Source organism: Artemia franciscana, chromosome 3, assembly GCF_032884065.1.
Source record: "Artemia franciscana chromosome 3, ASM3288406v1, whole genome shotgun sequence".
Lineage (NCBI taxonomy): Eukaryota > Metazoa > Arthropoda > Branchiopoda > Anostraca > Artemiidae > Artemia > Artemia franciscana.
The window spans coordinates 26,504,416-26,526,332 of NC_088865.1; the positions used below are offsets into that span (position 1 = coordinate 26,504,416).

The following is a 21,917-nucleotide window of genomic DNA, read 5'->3' on the forward strand; positions in this document are numbered from 1 at the left end:
AGTCGTTTTCCCTGATTCGACTATCTGGGGGGGTTGAAGGACTCTTAAAATTTTGCTAGAGCTCATGCCATACGAGCTCTTGGCTCTTCCGACCTCGTCACAAGTGCCATATGAGCTCTTGTTTTCTCCTTGGATTTAGTCATTGTTGCCGGTCAATTTTTTCAATTTAAAGCAAAGGTTTGATGATGATACATTAGGTGTGGTTGGACGAGGTTAAGTTGATTTAGGTTAGCTAAAGTTGGAATTTTTAACCATTTTTGATATTTAGAACCAAATTTAACCTAATCTAACCTAACTTTAACTTTTACCATCATAGGTTGCATAAGACTGAAAATGCTGACTTGCAAAGCTAATTGAATCGAAGCAGAGAAAAAGGAATTACGAACATTCACCGGTGAATGTCGACATTAACTGGATTTCAGACATTCATCGTAAGATATATATATGCATGATATATATATATATATATATATATATATATATTAATTCGTGGTGCCAGCTATAATTAAAGATCTGATTTGCCGCTTGTCGTTTATCGAGCCTTTAGATGACTGTTGAATCATTGTCTGAAAGAGTCAGTAGATACACTTTTAAGGATAACTTGTCCAGGCATATCATTCCAGATCGAAGTGCAACGTTGAATAAAGCTATTCTTCAAGTACCCTGTTCTCGGTGGTTATGCTCTATATAATTGGACCTATATGTGTGCGTTCGTATCTGTCTTGTCGGTTGGATGATTGGGGGACAATACGAGAAAGCTCTAGAGAACGAGGTGAATTTATGTTCTTGTACAAAATAGCCGTCGACGCTACTTCAAACCTCTCATTAACAGACTGGAGTGACAAGAGCGTGGGAAACGACAAAACCTACCCAACTAACCCTATTTGGATTTTTTGAGTGGTGCAAACAACGTTTTCGGAGTGCCAGCATATAGTAGGTCTCCATACTCGACCGACATCCTGTAACGTATCTGAAATATTGATCAGCTGTTTCCAATGGTCTTAACTAAACGTAAATTAGGGGAGGGGAGATTATTTATGTCTCCTCTCAAGATTATGACAAATACCTTTTTTCAGGGGGGGGGGTGGTATTTTCAGTGATAATATCTTCTTTGGTATTTTCATTAAAAAAAAACTGCCCCACCCCCTCCTCAAGATTAAAAAAATGTATTATAATATAGGAATAAACCTGCTTTCCGTATTAATTTATTATTTGCGTCTTTTAAAGCTTTATTTCTCTATCTGCCCAGATTCCCATACTCAGTTATAAAATAACATTTATATGTGTGATCTAGCCCTTAAAACGGTGTAGGAGTTAGGAGGGTGGTTCGTGGAGAGAGATGTTTCAGAACAGCTAATTTATTTTTGGATATTACTTTGTTTTTCTTTAACAGCATTGTAAGATTCAATTTAGGCTACGAATGTATGTAAAGCCATTTCTCAACATCAAAATCTTATTTGCGATGTAAGAATAGTGATTGATAGGCGTTCATAACTTGTTATTTGTGGCCTCTTTCTTTCTTGTTTTTCTTCTTTTTTTATTCCCTACTTATGCATTTTATTTTACTAGTTACGCGAGTACGTGGTTGCCCAAGATATGGCGAAGAAACGACATTTGAATATTTGGCGCTATGGAGACATTACTGATGACGATGCCATGGAATTCGGTGTTCGACGCTAAAATCTGTATTTTCCAAACAAACCAGTGCCTGATCACAATTTTTATTTGAAGAAGCCGTGCTGAGGAAAACGGTTAAATTCACGCTATTGTTGTTCATTATTTTTTTTATCGTGGTGTTTGGATCAAATAGATCTCTTGTTCTGATTTAAGGCATTGTTATCCTCGACTTTGAAATAAACTGTCCGTTTATTGCCACTTTCTATTCTTTTATGGAACCTATTTTTCAAAATTTTATCAGAGAGAAAAATGTTCCTTTCTTTATGAGAAAGAAAAGAAATTAAATAAAGCGGATGCAAGATCATGACAAAGGGGACAAGTCCATAAATTTTTAAACTTTGGAAAAGAAAAGGACGTCCGCTTCAAATGCTTGCTTGAGACAGTTACTCTTTTTTCCGTAAAAGATTATGGAAGAAATTATATTTATATGCAAGATTGCAAGATTTGTTGCACATTTGTTCCAATGTCGCAAGATTTGTTCCAATTTTCTGTAATTAGTTTTGGAAAATAATTTTGCCTAAATTCAGCAAGGAATTTTGTGGACTAGGTACGTTCGCGGGACTTCATTTTTGGGGATGCTGTACAAAAAAGTAGGGAAACTTAGCCAAAAATTTTGGAATTGCAGGAATAACCGCAAAAAAAAAATTTACATCGAGATGTGCACTAAAAATATATTACGACTAGGCTTGAAATATGAGTGATGAGGGGGGAAATGATTTTCTGTCCCTTTTTATGGACGAAATAGCTCTTTGCGAAGTAGTTTTAAAACCTTTAAGCATTTTGAAAAAAGCTGACATATTTTTCTCGGAAAAGCCCAAATAATTTTTTTTTGACAATTGGCACAGGGACATCTTTTGACTTGAAAAGATTGATAAACAGAATAAAAAATATGCAGAAGAAGATTATTGTCTTTCCAATTGTCTGTGTTGTTGCACTCACACCTTCAATCTAGTGGGTACCAAAGATGCCAAGTATGCCTTTACGTGTATTTATTTTAAAAATATTTCCCATAGAAGTTTTTCAGAGAAAGAAAAGAGCTATATTAAACCAAAGAAGAGCAGAAATAAACTCTACTCACCTTCTGTGCAATTCAACCGCTGGCGGATTCGGGTGGGGGCTGCCACCCCCCCCCCTAAGGGAGTGGCAGAATTGGGATTGGGATCGCTTACTCTGGTTGAGGTTGGGACAAAAGTTTTTTTTAATTTGTTTTTAATAGTTGAGTTATTATTAAGTTTTTAATTGTTAAGACTATTTCTTTTTGCAAACAAATTTGGAACAAAGCTTTAGTTACTTTGTATGGTCTCTGTTAGATTTTACTGATGACGCATACCGCCTAGAAGTATTTAATTAATTTGGGATTTATCTAGGAAATCTGTCCCTATTACCACAAAAGCCAACTGGGAGGCGAAAATCTTCATTTCGTAGTAACTAGGAGGGGAAATTTAAAATCCTAACTTCTTTAGGCTGTCGAAAATGATATTCCAGGATTGTACTGTCACAACGGGGCTAAAAAAAAACTTAACATTTAAACTTCTTTTTACAGTCAAAATTTGTTTTCGAGTCTTGCTATGGCACAGAGGTGAAGAAAATAACACATTACTTTTTTTAGCTGTCATAATATTTGGGTTTACTTTTTTTGTGAAGCTGGGTAGTTTTTACAACATTGTTGTTTTTGGGGATTTGTATAGTAGAGTAAATATATGAAAAGTGCAAACATATTATTAATTTACGTTTTGGATTTCGGTGAGCAAATGGTGGCCACTTTACTATACCTAATTTCATCTAATTAAAGCTCTGCATTATATGGCCAAATTCTTTTGAAATATCTAAACTCTAATAAAGGTTCGTATAAGTACACACTTAAAACTAAGTTAATGAGTCGAAATACTCCTTCAAAGGTCGGAGTAATCATTTCAGAAGAAAAGATTATCGAAAAACTGTTTAAAAAAGAAAGCAAATAATTATGCGTTTTTTTTATCTAGCCGGTATAGATGAGTCTCTGAATTCTCAGTTTGAATCAATGGAATGTCACCTATTTTTTTTTTTAACATTTACTAATAAAATGCTGAAAAAAAAGTGGAAACTCACACCACTAGAGTTTCTCCATACCAACCAGTCACAAAATATAGCTATGTTTTGTTTTGGTACACGCCATCATATCATATTTCCACGATTAGTCGTCTATAAATAAATAAAGATTCAGGACAATTCTCTTACTTAATGCTAAATTTTAACCGAATATCAAGCTTTTATTTTTGTGCTCAACAGACATATCGAGATTTAAACATTTGAATTGAATATCTGAAAATTTCGCAATTAATTAAAAATTTACCCCAGCTTGAAACAGGACTAGTCATTATAAACATTCACCAAAATATTGAGGTAGACATCGACCATGTAAAAGATAGATATGGCAGGGTTAGAAAGAGAAAATAGACTTTTTCTTATAAAATTGCGAATTCTGTAATTAGAGCAAAACATGTCGAACTTTAGAAAGAGGAAAGATACGTTATATTGTTATGAAAAGCGAAATTTTGATTAATAAATTTTTGAGATTTCATCAATGTTGACACTGTTTATTAAAACACTATTATAAAGAGAAATAGTTATTGGTTAATGTTTTATTGCCTATACTTAAAACCCTCGTTTTTAATGTCTTCTATGTATTTCTATCTCTTTGTTCAATGTTTCTTTTTACACCCCTAAACGAACTAATGTTTAATCTTTTACGCGTATAATATGTTATCTTAATCATCATTTTCTACTCTTCATTACGATCATAATTACTAAGCTATACCATATAGTTAGGCGACATACTAAATGGTTTTGTCCATACAAATAATCACAAAGAATGCATGACTCCAAAAGATGATTAAGACCAATTTTTTTTGACAATACAAAGCTTTTATCACTCGCTACAGTGGTCAGAAGTACAGAGGCTAAAAATTATGCAGAAAATAATATATATCATACTTTTTTGAATATGGTAGACAGCTTTTTATTCTTTTTTATGGCGGGGTGGTTTTTATGACTTACTATTTTTGTATCAATATTTTTACATCATGTAACTTCAATAGATTTATTGGAGCTTTAATCCTCACCAGATTTTAGATTAAACTTCGACCTTTTCCACTACCTACCTCCGACGGAGAATTGTTGATATTCCCTTTAAATTGCTGTTATTTTCTTTGTTCACAAGTTTATCAGAGCGACCTAATATGCGTCCCCCACTAAGAAAAACCCTGAATCCCCTTCTAAATTCAACCCTCATTCAAATCAATCTCCGTCTAATCCAAACCTGTCTGACTCAACTCCCATTCAACTCAACCCTCTTCAAATCAATAAAATAAATAAAGTGTTATCAGCCTGCTTTGTCGGAGGTGACAAGCAGACTTGGATGAAATTGTCTATTTGTTGGTTAATTCTTTTATGCCGTTTCGATGTAAAACTACCCCCCTCCCCACGCATCTAAAAACAAAACTTATCCTTCTGTCCTACAATTTTGAAAATTAGCAGAGCTTTTCGTGCCCAGGGCCTGAACACACTTGAATGTCAAGGTTGCAGCAATAGCTGCACCCTAGAACAGAGAAACCGTAAAGAGCCAAAAAAATCTTAAAGAAAAACACTGAAAAACATTAGCTCATAAGAAAATCTTGCCGTTAGCGCTGATTCAGAATGATAGCTATTATTCAAATTAATAGTAAAATTTTATTTCAGGAAAATATTTCTGGGAACGTAAAAAGAGCCGGAAACAGTGACAAGTCTCCCTTTTTCCTGTTTTATTCCTCTAGTACTAATAGGACGCAAGAATATCGTAGAACTGTTTCACGTTATTTGAAATCTAATATTTAGATTTAGGCTATACGCTTTTTGGAATTTCCTCATGACAACAACATCATAAAATACCTTATATCACCAATATCTAATTTTAGCCTCAATTTCTTGAGTGTAAAAGCTTGAAACCATAAATGGTGTACCATAGAAATTTCCATGATCGAAAACCCTCTTACTGGTGTTTAAAATCCCCCTTTTGAATACTTTTCTATCCAGTCAGTTTTGCAAGTAGAAACTAAAAAAAAAAGTTTCGAAACAAACTACCAAGGGAAAAACATTCATCTGAATACAAAGGTAATCATTTAATAATGGGAGCTACTTACTTTTATTTCAACACAATAATTAATTACGACACAAATTCATAGAAATCACGAAACAATGCTTTATTCCCGAATGTGTCTTCTTTTTCTTTCTGTTTTCCCCAGCACTAGCCGTTCACTGGATCATCGTAGGGTCTTTGAAATCGATAAATTTCTCAGGTTCTCGGAATTAATTGTTTTATCCCCCCCCCCCCTGCACAAAGGTGTGCATAAACTGGTGACAGGTTAGATGTTAAATGGCATAATTCACCCAAAATTACTAAATAAAAAGACGATTAGTCACTATTCAAACCAGCATATAAGTATAATAATCGCTACCGTCACAACATTCTTGTAGAATTTTTTTTCAGAATAAATTTTTGAGCCTGTAAAGGTTTGGTTTCTTCCCAATACCTTTCAATTTTTCTTCAACTTCTTTCTGACTTTTTTATATTCCCAGACTAGAGGCTACATCCTATTAAATTTAGCTCCGATCAGAGTAAAAGCTTTTTCTAACCTTAGAGCTGAGGTCCAAATCCAACGACGCTTCCCCCTCCCCATTCAAACATTAAAACAAAAAATCATAATATTTGACCGGGGAAAGAAATCAAAATCTGGTCATTTAGATGGAAACTAGAAGAAGTCCTACTTGAATGGAGCAATGATTAACTTTGCCATACATGAAAAGATACACGCAACCAGCATCCCAGAAACGTTTCATTGGCTGCCAGTGACATAAATATGTTACAATCGCAATTCTGCCGGTTCTTTGTTGCAATTTCTAACTTATTCTTAGGTCTTCGGTTGAGTTCACTGAAACAAGGCTTAATTTAAATATGGGTGAGTTACATTAGGGTTGATTTAAACAGGTATTCAGTGGAACGAAGGTTTTGTTAAATAGGTTTGAGTTGTACAGAGGCTCAGTCAAACCAGGGTTAAGTTAAATGGGGCTGAGTTGCACGGGGCCCAGTTAAACGTGGTTTCAGCTGCACGAGGGTTCTGTCAAATAAGGTTGAGCTGCACAGGGGACTAATTTAACAAAGGTTCACTTTAATAGGGATAAGTTGCGCATGGGTCCAGTTAAAGGAAGGTTCAGTTTCACGAGGATTATGTTAAATGGATTGGAGTTGCACGGAAGCTCAGCTACACAAATGACGTTTTATACAATGACGTCATTACAACACTATAATGCTGTTTTATACTCTTTAAATGCATTCGAATGTGACATCATTCACATAAAAATATTCTTTTTTAAAATAAAGGCTCAAGAGTAAAGTCAGCCGAAGGGTGCACCAATACCCCTTTTATACATTAACGTTATTGTAATACTATAATGCTTTTTTGTGGTTTTTAAACGTATTTGAATGTGACACCATTCACATGATAAATGTTATTTTTTTAAATAAAGGCCTCTAAGTTCCAGTGAGCCGAAGAGTTCAGGTCCTGCCCATAGCCCACCAAAATATTGTCTTGTCCCGGTTGTTGGGCATGTGCCCCGCATTGGTAATCATGGCTCTAAGCTAAAACAGAGATATAATTTGAGGTTAATTTCCCCTTTCTCGCTGTTATCCAAGCCCTACAAAAGTCAAAAATGTATAAACACAAAAACCGTCATGAAGAATAAATATAAAAACTAAGAATTTTCAGATCTGCCAGGTACTTCCGAATTCTTCAAGTTCAGAACTTTTTAGACTTCAGACCTTTTTAAGGTTGCCACATTTCACTCTTAATTTTTTTTTTGTACTTCTAGGGGGAGGATCAGAAAAAAAAACGATGAAATTTAGATCATTTTTCGAAGATCACTCGAAAAATTCATTTGTCTGACATGCAGGGTTAGAGAGTAAGATCTATTTTCATAGCATAGGAATATTTATCTTACAGCGAATTTATGAACAAAAAAGAGCCTTGAGATAATGCGCATCATAATTAGGCTTTCCAACCAGAGATCACGTTTTTTTTATTTTTTTTTTTTTGTTTTTTTTTTTTTTTTGTTAAAGTAAACATTTTTCTACCGTATAGGTTTAATAACATTTGCAATCTAAAGGGTATGTATGTCATGTATGGCGAGCTTTGTACACATTTAAAGATAATCTCCCACAAAGAACAGACGCAGAGATAAAGCTTAAAATATCGTTGTTTGATGTCTAGGGTTACCAATGTCAGACAACTGAACAAACATTCTTTGATATTTCATGGAAAGAATTCCAAGATGAATAAAGCTTTCCGGAATCAGCACGTTATCAATATCTAAATATCACAGGGAAGTTAATTCACGAAATTCAGTTTTCTTTAAAATGTCAAAAAAAAGTATGTCCTGAAAGTGGTTACTTAGCCTGTAGTATTCTAGGGTCTCTATATATGTCAATATACAATTCGATTACCGGCACCTAATTTGGGCTAAGTTTAATTTTAATATCTTTTCACTACATATACATAAACAAGCAAATAGGCTTTGCCTATTTACCCGGTTTCCTCTATTCCTTGTTGATGCGCCATCCCTTGACGAACATAAATCAAGTTCAAAGGCATTAGTTGGAATGCCGACAAGATACCTTTTTGTGAACAGACAAAAGGAAAAAGAATGGACAAAATTTAATGTAAAAAACCAAATAAAAAATAAAACTAGGTACTAAGAATAAACACTGGAATTAATGAACCAAGCAGCTTTTCTTGCACCTCTCGAAAAAGAAGTAGGTCTTGAAAGATTTACAGGCAAAGCAAAACAAAGATTTAATCATACATCATTTTAGTACATGAAAGATTTTTCTTCTTTTTTCAACGCGCAATATCTGCCCGTACAAAAAGCAGAAGATCGCTTTCTGTCCGTTTTTGGTCAAATTCTCACTTATAATCAATATAACGAAGTACAACACGATTTCGGCTATGGTTTAAACTCAAAAGGAGTTGTGTCACAGCTCAAGTTACACTTTACAAAAGAGAAGAGACGTTGAAAAATATATTTCAGATCTTTTACTATTATAAAAATTCTGCTTTTACACAAACAGTTTATTAGGCCTCAAAGATGCGACAAAACTATTTTAATGTGAAAGTCTCTATGCCAGAATTTATATTAGAAAAGAGGACGATATATTTAAGACAAAATTGATAACCAAACAAGATAGAAGAAATAGGCTAAACCAATCGATACAAGTTGCTTAGTTTGAGGAGATAAGCTATAAATCTGGGTTTTATGAAGACAAAATTCACACAGAGTTCTTTGAATTGCTACAGCCAATTCTCTTCTCGAACAGATTGTTTTGACAGTAAATAATGTAAGAATTTGTTGGTCATCCTTATTCCTGCGAAAACACATTTATCAACTTAAAAAGCGTATGAAAATCGTGACACATGGTAAGAGCTTCAGCGAACGGTATTGAGTCCAAAGAAATCCTTCTTCAGAGGAAATCAAATAGGATAAAAATCACTGATCTACGACCATTTAATCTGGCTTTGAAAGAGGGCTTTTACGCAAGACTAAGGCACTTCAAAAGGCAGGGAGGGGGATGTAAACTAGATTTTAATCATACCAAGTGATTTATACCAATTTATAGATTCGGAGCCCTCAATCACGGCCAAAGAAAATAATCCTCAGAATAGATCAGGTCCGGAAAAAGGTCATTTTCAAAGAAGTGGCTGCTCAAGGGCACCTCAAATCGAATGCTTCACTTTTGATTATGATTATTCAAGATTAATTGGTTAATACAAGTAATACCCTTGCAGTGGAATTGAAAGCCAAAAAAAGTAATCCAGTTGAAATATTTTTCGAGTTCTTTAGTAACTGCTAGAATAACACAAGAACAAAACTTGTTCGTAAATGTATAGAACAACGCTGATATAGCTATATCAAGATTACCAGAGTATTAGCCATTGGGAAATGTAAAAAATGCATAAAATGAAAACTTGTTCACTTTGAAATGAGATATCCTTGATATTCAATTAAGATATGTTAATTACATAATTCTTCAATGACATCAAATTAGGAATTATACGCAAGAAGAGTAGACTGTTTATATGCTTTTTTGTCCTGACAGGAACGTGCCTTAGTTGGTAATGTTATCAATGTAGATTATACTAAGAAACAAACGGCTTAACGACATGTTAGTCAATCAGAAAACTTGAGAAACAGCTGAGATCATGACGCGAGTCTCAAGAATTAGCGGCCCGGGATTTAGATAAAAGAGGTCAGTTAGTGAAACCTTTTGAGTTTTGAATAGGCCCTTTCGAGATTACAATTATCTAGTAAACTATTTATTAATGTTTAATCTTATGCGAATAAAATATTCTGTACCTTTCTCACCTGTACCTTGCAATTTCATAAAAATTGGGACACCCAAGTAACAACATTCGAGGGGGATATGGGGTACGGGCCTTGACACCTTCCCTCTGAAAAGGAAAATACTGTTTCCCCTGCAAATTTCATTTAATCCACCTGATTTTCGGTTTTTTTAATTTCGTGGCTGTAATTCACATAAACTAATCAAGTTTGGAGAGGCTAAAACTCTTATTTATATAATAAATATCCGTATATTGAAAGTCAGTAATTCATTAAAAATAACTCAGGTAAGAAGAGGACTGTATATTCAGACTTCCTAAGCATCTTAAAAATATACCTTTCATTCATTTTTTGAAAAAGAATAATAGCGAAATTTGCAGGTTCTTAGCACAGAAATATTTTTGTATGGCCATACATAGTGGCAGTAGAATGCATATAAATACGGAGAATCGCTTGAAGACTGTCCGCTCTTCCTTCCAAGAAGTTTAAACAAAACACGTTGATGTACACAAAAATACGGCCCCAAAAGATACTCTTCGAGACATCATAACTTCTCCCATGAAAAATTTGTCCGATCACCTCCAAACGAAACTCGGCCATAGCCACCAATAAAATATAAAACAAAGTATAGGACTAGAAACAGAAAATAAGAAGGAGTTGCTCCCAAGTTCAAGCTTAAAGGTGCTTTTTACCACTTTCTCTAGGAAAACCTGTTCGATTCCCCTAAAAGCTGAATCGGCGGTGATAGAGGTGGGATAGAATGGTAGCATGAAATAATATCCTCCAAAAAGTGTCCAAGATGCTGAAAGATTAAAAAAAAAAAAAAAAAAAAAGTACATGAAAGTATAAGTGTAAACCGAAAATTCTAACTGCGTGCGCAAAAGATTATCTTAAGGCTTCCCAATTTGAATTGAAATTATTTAAGCTATATGAGTTAAATTATTATTCTAAGCAAAATGCTAACTGAAATGCTTTATTGGATTCAAACAATTCTCACTAATACTTAAATACATTCAAACGACGCTGGCAATAACTAAAAGTTTGCCCTTCCGAACCCCATGTTTTCTTAACCCAATGCTAAACACACTATCAGAATCAATCATCTAATGATATTTACAATGTTGCTATTCAAGTAAAAAAAGAAATGATAATAATAGTATTAATCGACAACAAAAAATACTTGAAATTTAGACAGTATCTTTTAAATTTTCGAGAGACACTCAGGCAAAATAATACAAGGACCCAAAATCACTCACACAAAGAAGGTAGTATTACTAGTGTCTGATTATTGGTCAAAATGGTCACTGCATATTAATTCATTTTTATCATCGAGTCTAATATTGGATTCAGTGCTGTGCTTTAAGCAAAAAGAGTTAGGACAACGTTGACAATATCTCGCAGCTCTACAGCCACACTCATCACAGTGGTGCCATGGACACATCCAGGATCCTAAAACAGATTTTCATTGTTAATAAGAATACATTTTCCAATACTAGTCACTCTTACTAGCTTAATTGGCTAGCTTAATTGAACTGCAACTATAATTCAAGGAAGCTTTTTTTAATCTACTAGCTCAACCGTTCCGTATTTCTGCAATCTTAAAAGAATGGAAATTCAAGAAAATTCCTCCGCGTTAAATCCCCTTTCCTTACGGAAATTTCCCCGCACATTAATAACAATCGTATTTTTAGATTTAAAAGTATTCGAGAAATTTCCCGGAAATTTCTCCTCGTGGACCATTCTCCTCCCGAAAAATCCCCCCGCTGCGGAAAATTCTCCCCCAGGGATTCCCTCTCCGGAAGTTCCCCTTTACTGAGGAGCCGAGTCCATAAATTGAAAAACACGATAACGCACTGAACTGATAAACACGAATATTGATTTGTTTTTTTCTTTTTCAAACGGCTGGGTAATCCCAGAATGAATGATATGAATAATTTTACCGGAAAGAAACGTTAATTTTTCTTTATTATTCTAATTTCATCAGCAAGTAATAAGAGGACCTTGGGGTGGGAAATTTCAACCTAAAACGTTCGCAAGAATGTACTCAACAACTTCTCAAAGTTTCTTGCCGATCGAATGAACAATGTAGGAATGCATACAGAATAGACAACCAGACACAAATATACATCCAGTTTTATATATATAGATTATTGCCCTATCTGTAACCATATAAAAGGAGGGGGCACCAGGGCTGTACATAGGGGAATTTTAGGCTCGACCGCCTCCCCCCGCCCATAATCTCAAATTTTCTGAATTTCAGGGAGCTTCTCAATCAAATTATCAAACAGAATCTGTTTTCGTTTTTCTTCCCCTTGCCAAAAAAATTACCCTGCTGCAGCGCAGTGGATAGATGCTCAGCTTGGCAATATGGGGCCTACGGTTCGGTCCCCGCCACAGCAAGGTTGGGTGATAAGCTTATTACTTGTCCCTGTAAAAAGACCCAGCAACTGAAACGTCGAGTCAATGCCCTGTGCACCAGCAATAGCTCTGGAGGATATTTATCCTTTTCTGTATCCCCAGAAAGTTCCTGCGAACATAGCTTATACGTTATTGATCCAATTTCTACTGGTTTTAAATTGACCCTAATGACTATATGAGAGGACACCCGAGTTTTACCCTAAGCTCAGAATTATATCCAGGGGTGGTTATTTCCAAGACAAGTTAAAATACTCTCTCTCTCGGAAATCTACTGCCAAAGAAAACTCCAATAATAATTTTTTTTGCTAACTTAATGGAAACTTGGCTTTGTGCTAGCAGTGATTTCTAGCACTTTGAGTCGTGCGACATGCACCGATGACCTTGTTTAAATATGCATTATGATGATTTGTATCGCTCACGATGTGCAGTCAAGCAAGCCTGCCATTACATTCAAAGCAAATAACTAGTAATTCTCGTATTGCATTTTTTCATGATATGTCTTCATATCTATAGTACTGAACATCATTGTACTCGACTAGTATATGCCTCCTAGTTGAATAACGTATAGGGTTGTGTACTTATTTGTTAGGGTGTTGAATTCGTTGCTTAAATGCAGATACGCTCGAGTTTGTAGTTAAATACACAAAGGAAGAGTTTGGAAATATTAACTAATCAGATAGCTTTTTTTTACAATATTTTTGGTTGCAAGCATTTTTTGAGAGAGAGTATGGGAAAGCAACAAAGGAAGGTGTGACATCAGAAACTATAGCTGGAAATTCCACTATTACTCTTTTTTCTCAGTAGCAATGTATAAGGAGGCGAAGTAAGTTTAATGTAAAAATGTTTGAACACAATGTGGAACAGACTCTGTTTTAGTCATATACAAAGGACACGGAGAAGTTACATGAGTGCTAACTAGCGCTAATTTTGACAAAAAGAAATTACCAACCACTTCTAGATTTTGACGTTTCTTGGCACTTTTTTTGGTGTAATATCAAAGCAAAATTAGCATAATTAGGTAGTATAAAATGTCTGATTTCGGTTTCCAACAAAAAAACAATTTCGAAGCTTGGAAAATTCTAAGAAACAGTAAACACTAGATGGCGTAGGTGATTTTCTGTTGTCGACATTAGCGCCAGTTTCCTCTCTTATAAGTTGACCATACTCTTTTTTCTTAGTTCAAAGATAGTCGGAAGGAGCTAATGGCGACGAGACTCGAGGCCCGTCTCCAATAAGAAATGAAAAATTAAAACCATGAATCCCATCTAGAAACTATTAATTAAGCATTATTAATTGCGTTTATTGCTTATCCCCCTAGTTTTGCACTAGTTGATTCAAATCCATAAAGCAGCCACGCTGAAACCCCCCAAAAAACTGGTTCTTTTTTTTTTCTTTAGGAAGCTGCTTGGGAACCAAGCTAAAGCATTGTCAGACCTGTCAATATAACAAAGACTCTTGCTAGATTACACATTGGGAAAACTTAGATTAAAAAGAGAAAAACGTAGACTTTTGGCATTAGAAGTCGAGATTAAGCACCAAATATTATCAGGAGTCTCAAATACTATATATCAGACAGAGAACGAATAAATACATATAAATTAGTAATTGAATAGAAGAAAAAGGCAGCATTTCGAGAGAGGGAGGGGGAGAGAAAGAGATAGTGACAGAAAGAAGAAACAAGAGAGAGCAAGAGACCAAACAGAAATCTGTTTACAAAAGCTGCATAGGAATGTACACTCACTGTCTTACAAACCAAGGAGGAAAAAACACACTTACCACCAGGAAGTTTATTCAGGTTTAGGCAAGATAGATGATAACCTTTGGGACATTTGGTAACGTCACACAAAACCAAATCTCCACCATCTCCACATCTAAAACACTCATCTTCCGTGTGTTTCTTTTCTTTGAACTTTCTCTTTTTAGTTCGCTTTGTTTTATCTACGTCAGGTTTCTTTTCTTTCGCATTCTGTAACAAAACACCTCTTAAAAATCAAAAATATAAATTTTGGAATTAAAGAAACGGGAAAATGAAGAAAACATGTGTGGTTACATGCATTTGAAAGCAGGACTACTGGATTACTTTCAAACGGAAGACCGATTTCAGCCCCCTCAACTGTTACTTATGATTTTCTTTCAGTTCACCAGAGTAGAACGGTTATGTGCCAAACATTCTTTTACTGACAACACGTAGACACGAATTAATTCTACAGGATACAAAAAAAAAAATTAAACTTAAAAGTATAACTAAATTTTGAAACAAAATTTCAAACTTGTAAATAAGTATAGATAATATAATACAAATTGTAAAATGCAAAAGGTGTCTGAACGCAGTTATTTCTTAAACGAATAAATTCACGTTTTTTCTTTTTTCGTTTTTTTTTGCGTTAAAACTAACATTGTTTCGAATTTATGGAGAGTTTCACAAACAAGTTAATGTTAGCGAAGATTTTATGTTTGCTCCTGGGACTAAAATTTTAGTACAATTTCTACTAACAAGGTTAGTGTTAGGACGGCCGAAACAGACCAATTGTCCATAGTAAACAACACGTACGTTCTCCAACTTCCTTTAATAAACGTTACGTGTCCTTTGTCTATGCACCAATTTGGTCTGCAGTGTGTGCGTTCTTTCTTAGATCATTTTAAGTCAACGTTGCACAAGCTATGTCTTCTAACTCCTTTGGTCAAAAAGTACGTATAGGCCGAATCCTACCCTATTCGATAAACAGTGCGTACGTTCCGTCTCTGACACTATATGGTAAATAGTGTTTACGACTATTACACTCCCGAATATGTTATCTCCGCCTCACACCTCGTTGAGCCAACAGTGCACTACTTCCGTCTCCAGCCTCCTTTGATTAGCAATGCACAGACTATAAACCGACGCTATGTCACGACATGTTGTGCCTCCTAGACTTCAATAGTCCTCTCATTGCTAAATAAACTGGAGCTTACCTTTGCCCTTCTTCGGAAGTAATATTAGAAATGGATGTTGGTTGTTTTTTTATAGCCTACTGATCAATCCTTGATGAATGGACCAAAGCATATGGCCTCGTTCTTTCTTTTTTTTTTTCATACGCGGATTCGTTCACAAGACTCACTACTTTGACAGCTTTTAGGAGTTGACACCTCCCCGAGAAGCCGCATTTTGGAATGAGAAGAGAGAAATCAAATAATGTCTGTGTCAAAACGAGGAAAATCCTGATTTGCGCATAAACACCCAATCTCTAGCCAAACACCATTCGGTGAAAAACAAGCTAAGTCGGGACTTGGGTGAGAATGAGACTAAGCTGCACTTCCCACTGCCAATTTTTGGTAGAAAGAAGGACAAACAACATCTTGTTTGAAGCGAAGTCACGAAAATATTCTCAATCAATTTATACTATTGGAGGTATTATGTAAACCCGTGGCCCCTCAGACATCCCTCCCACAGACTTTTTAGCAAAAAGGTAGGTATGTTGCACCGCTAAACCATGGTACTTCAGTTAGACTGGAATCTTGCAAGAGATTACAAACTGCATAATCACAGGGACTTGTTGCCTCCGGTACCCCCATGCCCTACCACCGCCAACTTTTTAACAGAAAGATAGGCAAATCGTATCTTGTTTGAGGCAGAATTATACAACGATTTTTAATCAGTACGATTCGAGGAATATTCTACGCAGAAAGAAGGATTTACTCATAATGTAGGTACAAGTATATTCCTACCTTCACTTTGACACCAATAAAGCCCCCACAGTTAGCAGCACCACAGAGACAAGGCTTCTTTTCACCTCCAGCCAAAGATTCAAATTGATAATTGAAAGTCAACTCCGTTCCCGCAGGAATATCCTAGAATAAAGAAAAGAAAAAAAAAGGATAAGATGCAAACATAAGACAAAAGAAGAAAGAATAATAGATCTAGACAATGCACCAACCAAGATCTTACTTTTCCTTCTTTTTTAAGGGAATTGAGAGCAACTATTTGAAAACCCGTTTACCAAGCTCTTCTCAAAGAGAAAATCAGCAGGGTAATGTAGATCGGGAGTCGTGATTAAACATGCGATTAATCGAAGCGTGATTAGACATGAATCCCCCAGCTTATCTTCCATTTGAATACAGCTCAGCAACCTTTATCGGCAATTGATTTAGAAGTTTGAAGCTAACAAATACGAGAAGTAGCAATAATTCTAAGGATGTTTGGATAAAACATTATAGGCATAATGTTTTTTTTCAAAATTGCACAGAATATCTACTTTTAAAGGTTAAAAATAATTAAGAGTTGATTTGGTAAATGAAAATACGTATGCCTTCCTTTGTCCTTTCTCAAAGTTCAGCATTATTCTTCAATTTAGTCCTGGGTGAACGATTGTCTCTTAATTTATCTAAATTCATCTAAAATTCATTTACGATCACTCCAAAGAATTATGTTATAAGAATTATCGTTAATTGCCTGCACCGACCATTTAGATTTCTAAGCAGGCATTGTAGATTTCAATGAGGCATCTTAATATGAACTCCCAACGCATATCTATCTTTATTATTATAAACTTGTCGGTCGGCCAGCCCACTTCATCCACTCGTATCCGGTCAAGTACGCATTACCCCACTCCCTCTAAAAAATCCAAAAGCGCAAATTCTCATTAAGGTACCGCAAGTAGGGACTGTAAGTCCAGCACCGTATCCTTTATATTTTTTTCTTTTACCTTTAATCGGATCCCGTATTTTGCGATTAAATGCCAAGCTTTAAGACTTATCTGGTAGATTTACACATACTTTGTTGCTAAATAAGCTGGTTTTGACTCAAATTCTTTTTTTTGTATGGCTGTTTCCTCTGCTTATCCTCATTTGTTTTTCTGTCAGCCCCCTTCTATCCCTGTTCGTTTTGGCTCGATATATTGCAATAGTTGGCTTCTCTTTCTCAACCCAGATGCAACTATTTTGTTTAGCCTCCTTTATTGAGTGAAAAACAAATACATATCTTAAAATAGGATTGGACATCTTTAACAATACAGTTCAGTAAACAATCAATGATTTTCTCTTGTGGTTAAACGTTCTGATCTTATTTTCTTTTCTTTTTTTCACCTTGAATGTTTATCAAGGCTAATGAACTGTGCTGCCCTTGGGCTGCTACATCCTGGTGCTTGCTAAATGGAGTCAATTCGCTTTTTTGGATTTTTGTTTTCATTCTCAAATTTATCGAGTTCTTTTTACGAGTCTTCCTAATTTATTTCCTACTGTCGACAACATTGGTTTAAATGCGCGAAAGATAAAAAGAGTGATGTCATATTATCAATAATTTTCGGGGGGTAGAGGTGACAGCCCTCCCGTTGTGCCCCTGAGAGTAGCATACACAAAAAAAGGTTTACTGCTGCTAATTTCTGACACCATCATGCCACTAGTCGTACTTCCCAGTGCAGGGAGGGGGATGGGGTAGGAGGATTACCTCCCCCCCGAACATGTGAAGCATCGATAGGGTCGTAAAAAACGATCCCTGGGGAGTGTTCCAAAGTGGAAGAAAGGAGTGCTCTTGTTAGTACCGGTTCTAAAGACCTAGTGATGCTTGCCACTGCTGGCTAGCTGGCGAGTGGTGGATAACTCTTCCCTCTCTTTAGGGGGACGAGCATTTTGGCTCCATCCCACCTGAAGCCTGCGGGTGGGGCTCTTAGAACGATGGAAAATAATGATGGACACCTTGACAAGGAAAATTCATCTGTAAAAAGAAAAGAAAATAACATAGGTAACCTTATCCCAAATACCGCAAAATACATCAATATCCCAGAAGGTTTTTTTTTGGCAATTGACCTTTGTGGCCTAAGCTACAAAGGCCCTCTTTGCGAATCCACCCATGATAATAATGGAACAATGATTGTTAGTGCCATCGACGTAACTATAACAAAACGGGCAATAAAATGTAAGCCTTTTTTATCAATTGCTAACAGTTTCTAATATCAGAAACTCATACCTGAATAGAAAACAATCCAACGCGCGTGTCTCCATTAACCGTCCATTTTTCTGTTTTGCAATTTGGGCTACAGCAATGATTCATGAACCTGGCTAAATTTCCTTTCGGCCCAGCGTCTAAACAAGCAAATACAAATTAATAAGCACAACGTGCATAATTTCAAAATCAAAGACTATTTCAATTCAGGGTTACGAATGAGAAAAAAAAGAAAGTAAAGAGAAGGAAATATAAAATAACACGAAAAAAGTACTAAAATAGAACCACTGACAAGTGCACACTAGATGTACTTCGCTCGTTAACTCGACATTGTTCCAAAATTAGTTCTGAACAGGAAAGGGGATAATCTAAAGAAAACACCAAGTAAATCTTTTATACTTATTTAGGCGAATCATAAGCCTCCCTCAGGGTGAGGGGTCATGATGTTTTTCGCACTGGGAAGATTGAAAACGCAGGGATGTATTTTTAGGGTGAATGTTTCTCTAGTTCTCTTAGAAGGCTTTCATAGATTTTCTAAGAAGCTTTTCACTGTTTTCTTAGAAGTCACTGTGTAAGCAAGTGAAGTAGCACTAGTAAAGAGTAAAGTATATGTATAGTGATACAGATTTCTAGTATTTGTGCTCAAATGAAGGTTAGGTTTTGACTAAAACTTCCAAAAGGAGTAAGAAAATTCAGTGGAATATTTTTCATAAGTAATTTATAACTTTTAGACTTTTTATAATTTATCTATGAAAAAATTTTGAATCTAAATTCTTTAACCAGCTATGTACATTTCCGAGTCTAACTACTTTTCTCATTCGTTTGAAACTCGGGTTAAAACACTCAGTCGAAGGAGCCTCTCCATCCCAGTTTGATGCTCTGTGGCACGGTTTCGCGGTTGCATGCATTGTAAAAGGTTAAACAATAATTCACTTCGTAGAAGATAGCATATCTACAAAACTGTGAGCGACGGACAAAAAAGAAACTGAAGATATTCCTAATTCAAAGTGAAAAAGTACATTAGACTAATTTTAGCAAATTCGATTTCTTTAATTTTTAAAAATCAAATTCAGAAACTTTTCAAGAGACTTTAATAATTATGACGCAAAAAAAAAAAAAAAAAAAAAAAAAAAAAAAACAGATACTGAAAAAGTACCTAACCTTTTAAGTTCTGCTCAAAAAGTTGTATTAAAAGCAAATACAATCCATCAAATGTGTAATGTGTGCCTCTTGTTATAAAAAGACATATATTTTAATTTTACCCTAGAAAAAAGTTTTAAGGAAGTAAGGATGGATTATCCAGATAAGCAATTTCTTTGGGCCACGAACCAAACTAACTTTTAATTCTACAATATCAGCTTATGCAAACTTTATAACATTCGTTATTATAATTAAGACCAGCTTGACAACGGATATAGCTGTCACATGCCGCACTGTTCAAAACCTGTCACCAGCCATATCACTTCACTTCCCCTTTTTTTATACAGCTTCTGGCTTCAGATCATTTATTCCGCTCAACGTCATACACTCATTATCTAAGTCATACATGTGAATGATGATGATGATTCGCATCAACATTATCATACATGATGGTGCATCATCCTGACGTAATCATTATTCACTCAATCCGCGTCGTTCACTCATTAGGGTTAAGCCTAAAATCAAAGATTTATGACAAGAGCGAGCAGTAATATTTGGGCTATCGAACCATAATGGCTTTGTAAAAGCAAACCAGTACAATTTCATACTAAACTATGTCAAAGCTCCCATTAACAAGTCTTTTGTATGTTCTTTCTCATCAGTCCTGTGGTTCTGATGTTTCAACGCAAGACGACAGTTCTAGCATCAATCGGAAGCTGAAATTAAGCTTTATTCATAAAATACATTAAAACTTAGAATTTACTCTGTAATTTTTCACAGACAAACAATTACGCTGAAAATCGGCAGAACGTAATAGAAAAAAGTAAAATTTTCTTATTTAAGAAAGATTAGATCATTATTTTTAAAAAAGTCTAAGCAATAACACAATTCAGGCTCTATGAATAGATAGATCAGAAAATATACAACCAGTGACTCAAAGTAAAGAAACTAATTTCAATTAACATTTATATTTAGGGCAGGTTTCTTAAAAAAAAACAATACTATATCTTTAGGTTAAGATAATAAAGACATGACAGGGAGAAAGGAGAAAATCAACCTGATTTATTTTAGTTACACTTTTCCATTAATGAATTAGATATCAGTTAAAAGTTGAGTCTTTTATTAGATAGTATCTCTCACTACAAAAAGAGACGTTCACTCTTACTAAAAAGTCAAGTGGAGCATTAAACTACACAGAATAGCTTACCTATAATTCGAGTATTATCTAAAGAGAGGAAATAGTGGTCGTCATCCCTGTGTTTCTTCTTTTCCTCAATACGGCGATGGTATTCCTGTATATCGATAAGTTCACCCACATACTCTATTATAAACGTGCCTAAATGAAACATTAATAGCATTAGTTTTGGTCACAAGTTCTAAAGAATAATTTATTTTTATAAATGCCAAACGAGATCAAACAGACATTTACCAACATCAAGACGGCACTAGCAAAATTTACTTGTCCTCTATCAACGCTGATTCACTTTGCGAGTTGGTTAAATTTTTCCCACATTACCGAAAATTGTTAAATAGATTTTTGCAAAAGAAGACAATCTTTTTATGTTTCATTCAGACGGGAAAAATAAGACACAAGAGCTAACGCCACACGAAGATTAATCAGACAGTAAAAATTTAGAATGAAGTAAGCGATTAGACGTGAGGTTGATGTGGGACATTTCACCTGGTTTTCAAAAAATAAGCAGAAAAGCGTTTGAAAAATATTATTCGATGAAATGGGACATTTTTGAGAAATAGCAAATACACTGAATCCCTGTTTACTGAACTGATATCCCTGATTAGAACCTAAAGTAATAGCAACAATAATGATAGTAATAACAGGCAAGGGCCGAGGAGCGTTTTCTCAAACCAAAGGGATTTTTAGAATAATCAATAGGAAAGCGGCATTGACCGACATCATTAATAAAAGCATTGGAGAAATTTATAACTTTGATGGGGTGAACACACAACTCAACCACCAAACTACTCAACCACCACATAACTCAACTACCTCAAATTCAAATACCAAGTAACTCAACCACAGTCAACTCAACTACCAAAACACTGAACCACCATAAACTGGACCACCAAACAACTCAACTACCACGTAACTCGACTACCTTAAGTTCAACCACCAAGCAACTCAGCCGCCACATAACTCAACCACCAAACAATTCAACCGCCATCAACTCAATCACCCCATACCTCAGATCTGTTGATCAATCACCAAAGCCTGTTGAGCATTCACAGACTGATGATCCGATCAGTGTGAGGATCTCTCATATAAAATCCGACATAACCACTTCGTCTTTGTCAACTATAAACCTTTTAGAAGAACAGATTTAAATACAAAATGAGAACG

General features: G+C 35.3%; 2 protein-coding genes across 2 annotated transcripts in view; one reads left to right on the plus strand and one right to left on the minus strand.

The window, feature by feature from the left end:
- LOC136025091 (staphylococcal nuclease domain-containing protein 1-like) overlaps positions 1-1,875 on the plus strand; it is a 58,708-nt gene extending 56,833 nt beyond the window's left edge. The window contains exon 18 of the mRNA XM_065700813.1: positions 1,570-1,875. Within this exon, the coding sequence (XP_065556885.1) occupies positions 1,570-1,680 (111 nt within the window). The 3' untranslated portion in view covers positions 1,681-1,875. The remainder of the gene's footprint in view (positions 1-1,569) is intronic.
- Positions 1,876-8,386: 6,511 nt separating this feature from the next.
- The window catches only part of LOC136025092 (uncharacterized), a 76,769-nt gene continuing 63,238 nt past the window's right edge, over positions 8,387-21,917 (minus strand). The window contains exons 15-19 of the mRNA XM_065700814.1: positions 20,766-20,894; positions 18,443-18,558; positions 16,207-16,329; positions 14,278-14,467; positions 8,387-11,532 (exon numbers count right to left, since the gene is read on the minus strand). Of these exons, the coding sequence (XP_065556886.1) occupies positions 11,369-11,532; positions 14,278-14,467; positions 16,207-16,329; positions 18,443-18,558; positions 20,766-20,894 (722 nt within the window). The 3' untranslated portion in view covers positions 8,387-11,368. The remainder of the gene's footprint in view (positions 11,533-14,277; positions 14,468-16,206; positions 16,330-18,442; positions 18,559-20,765; positions 20,895-21,917) is intronic.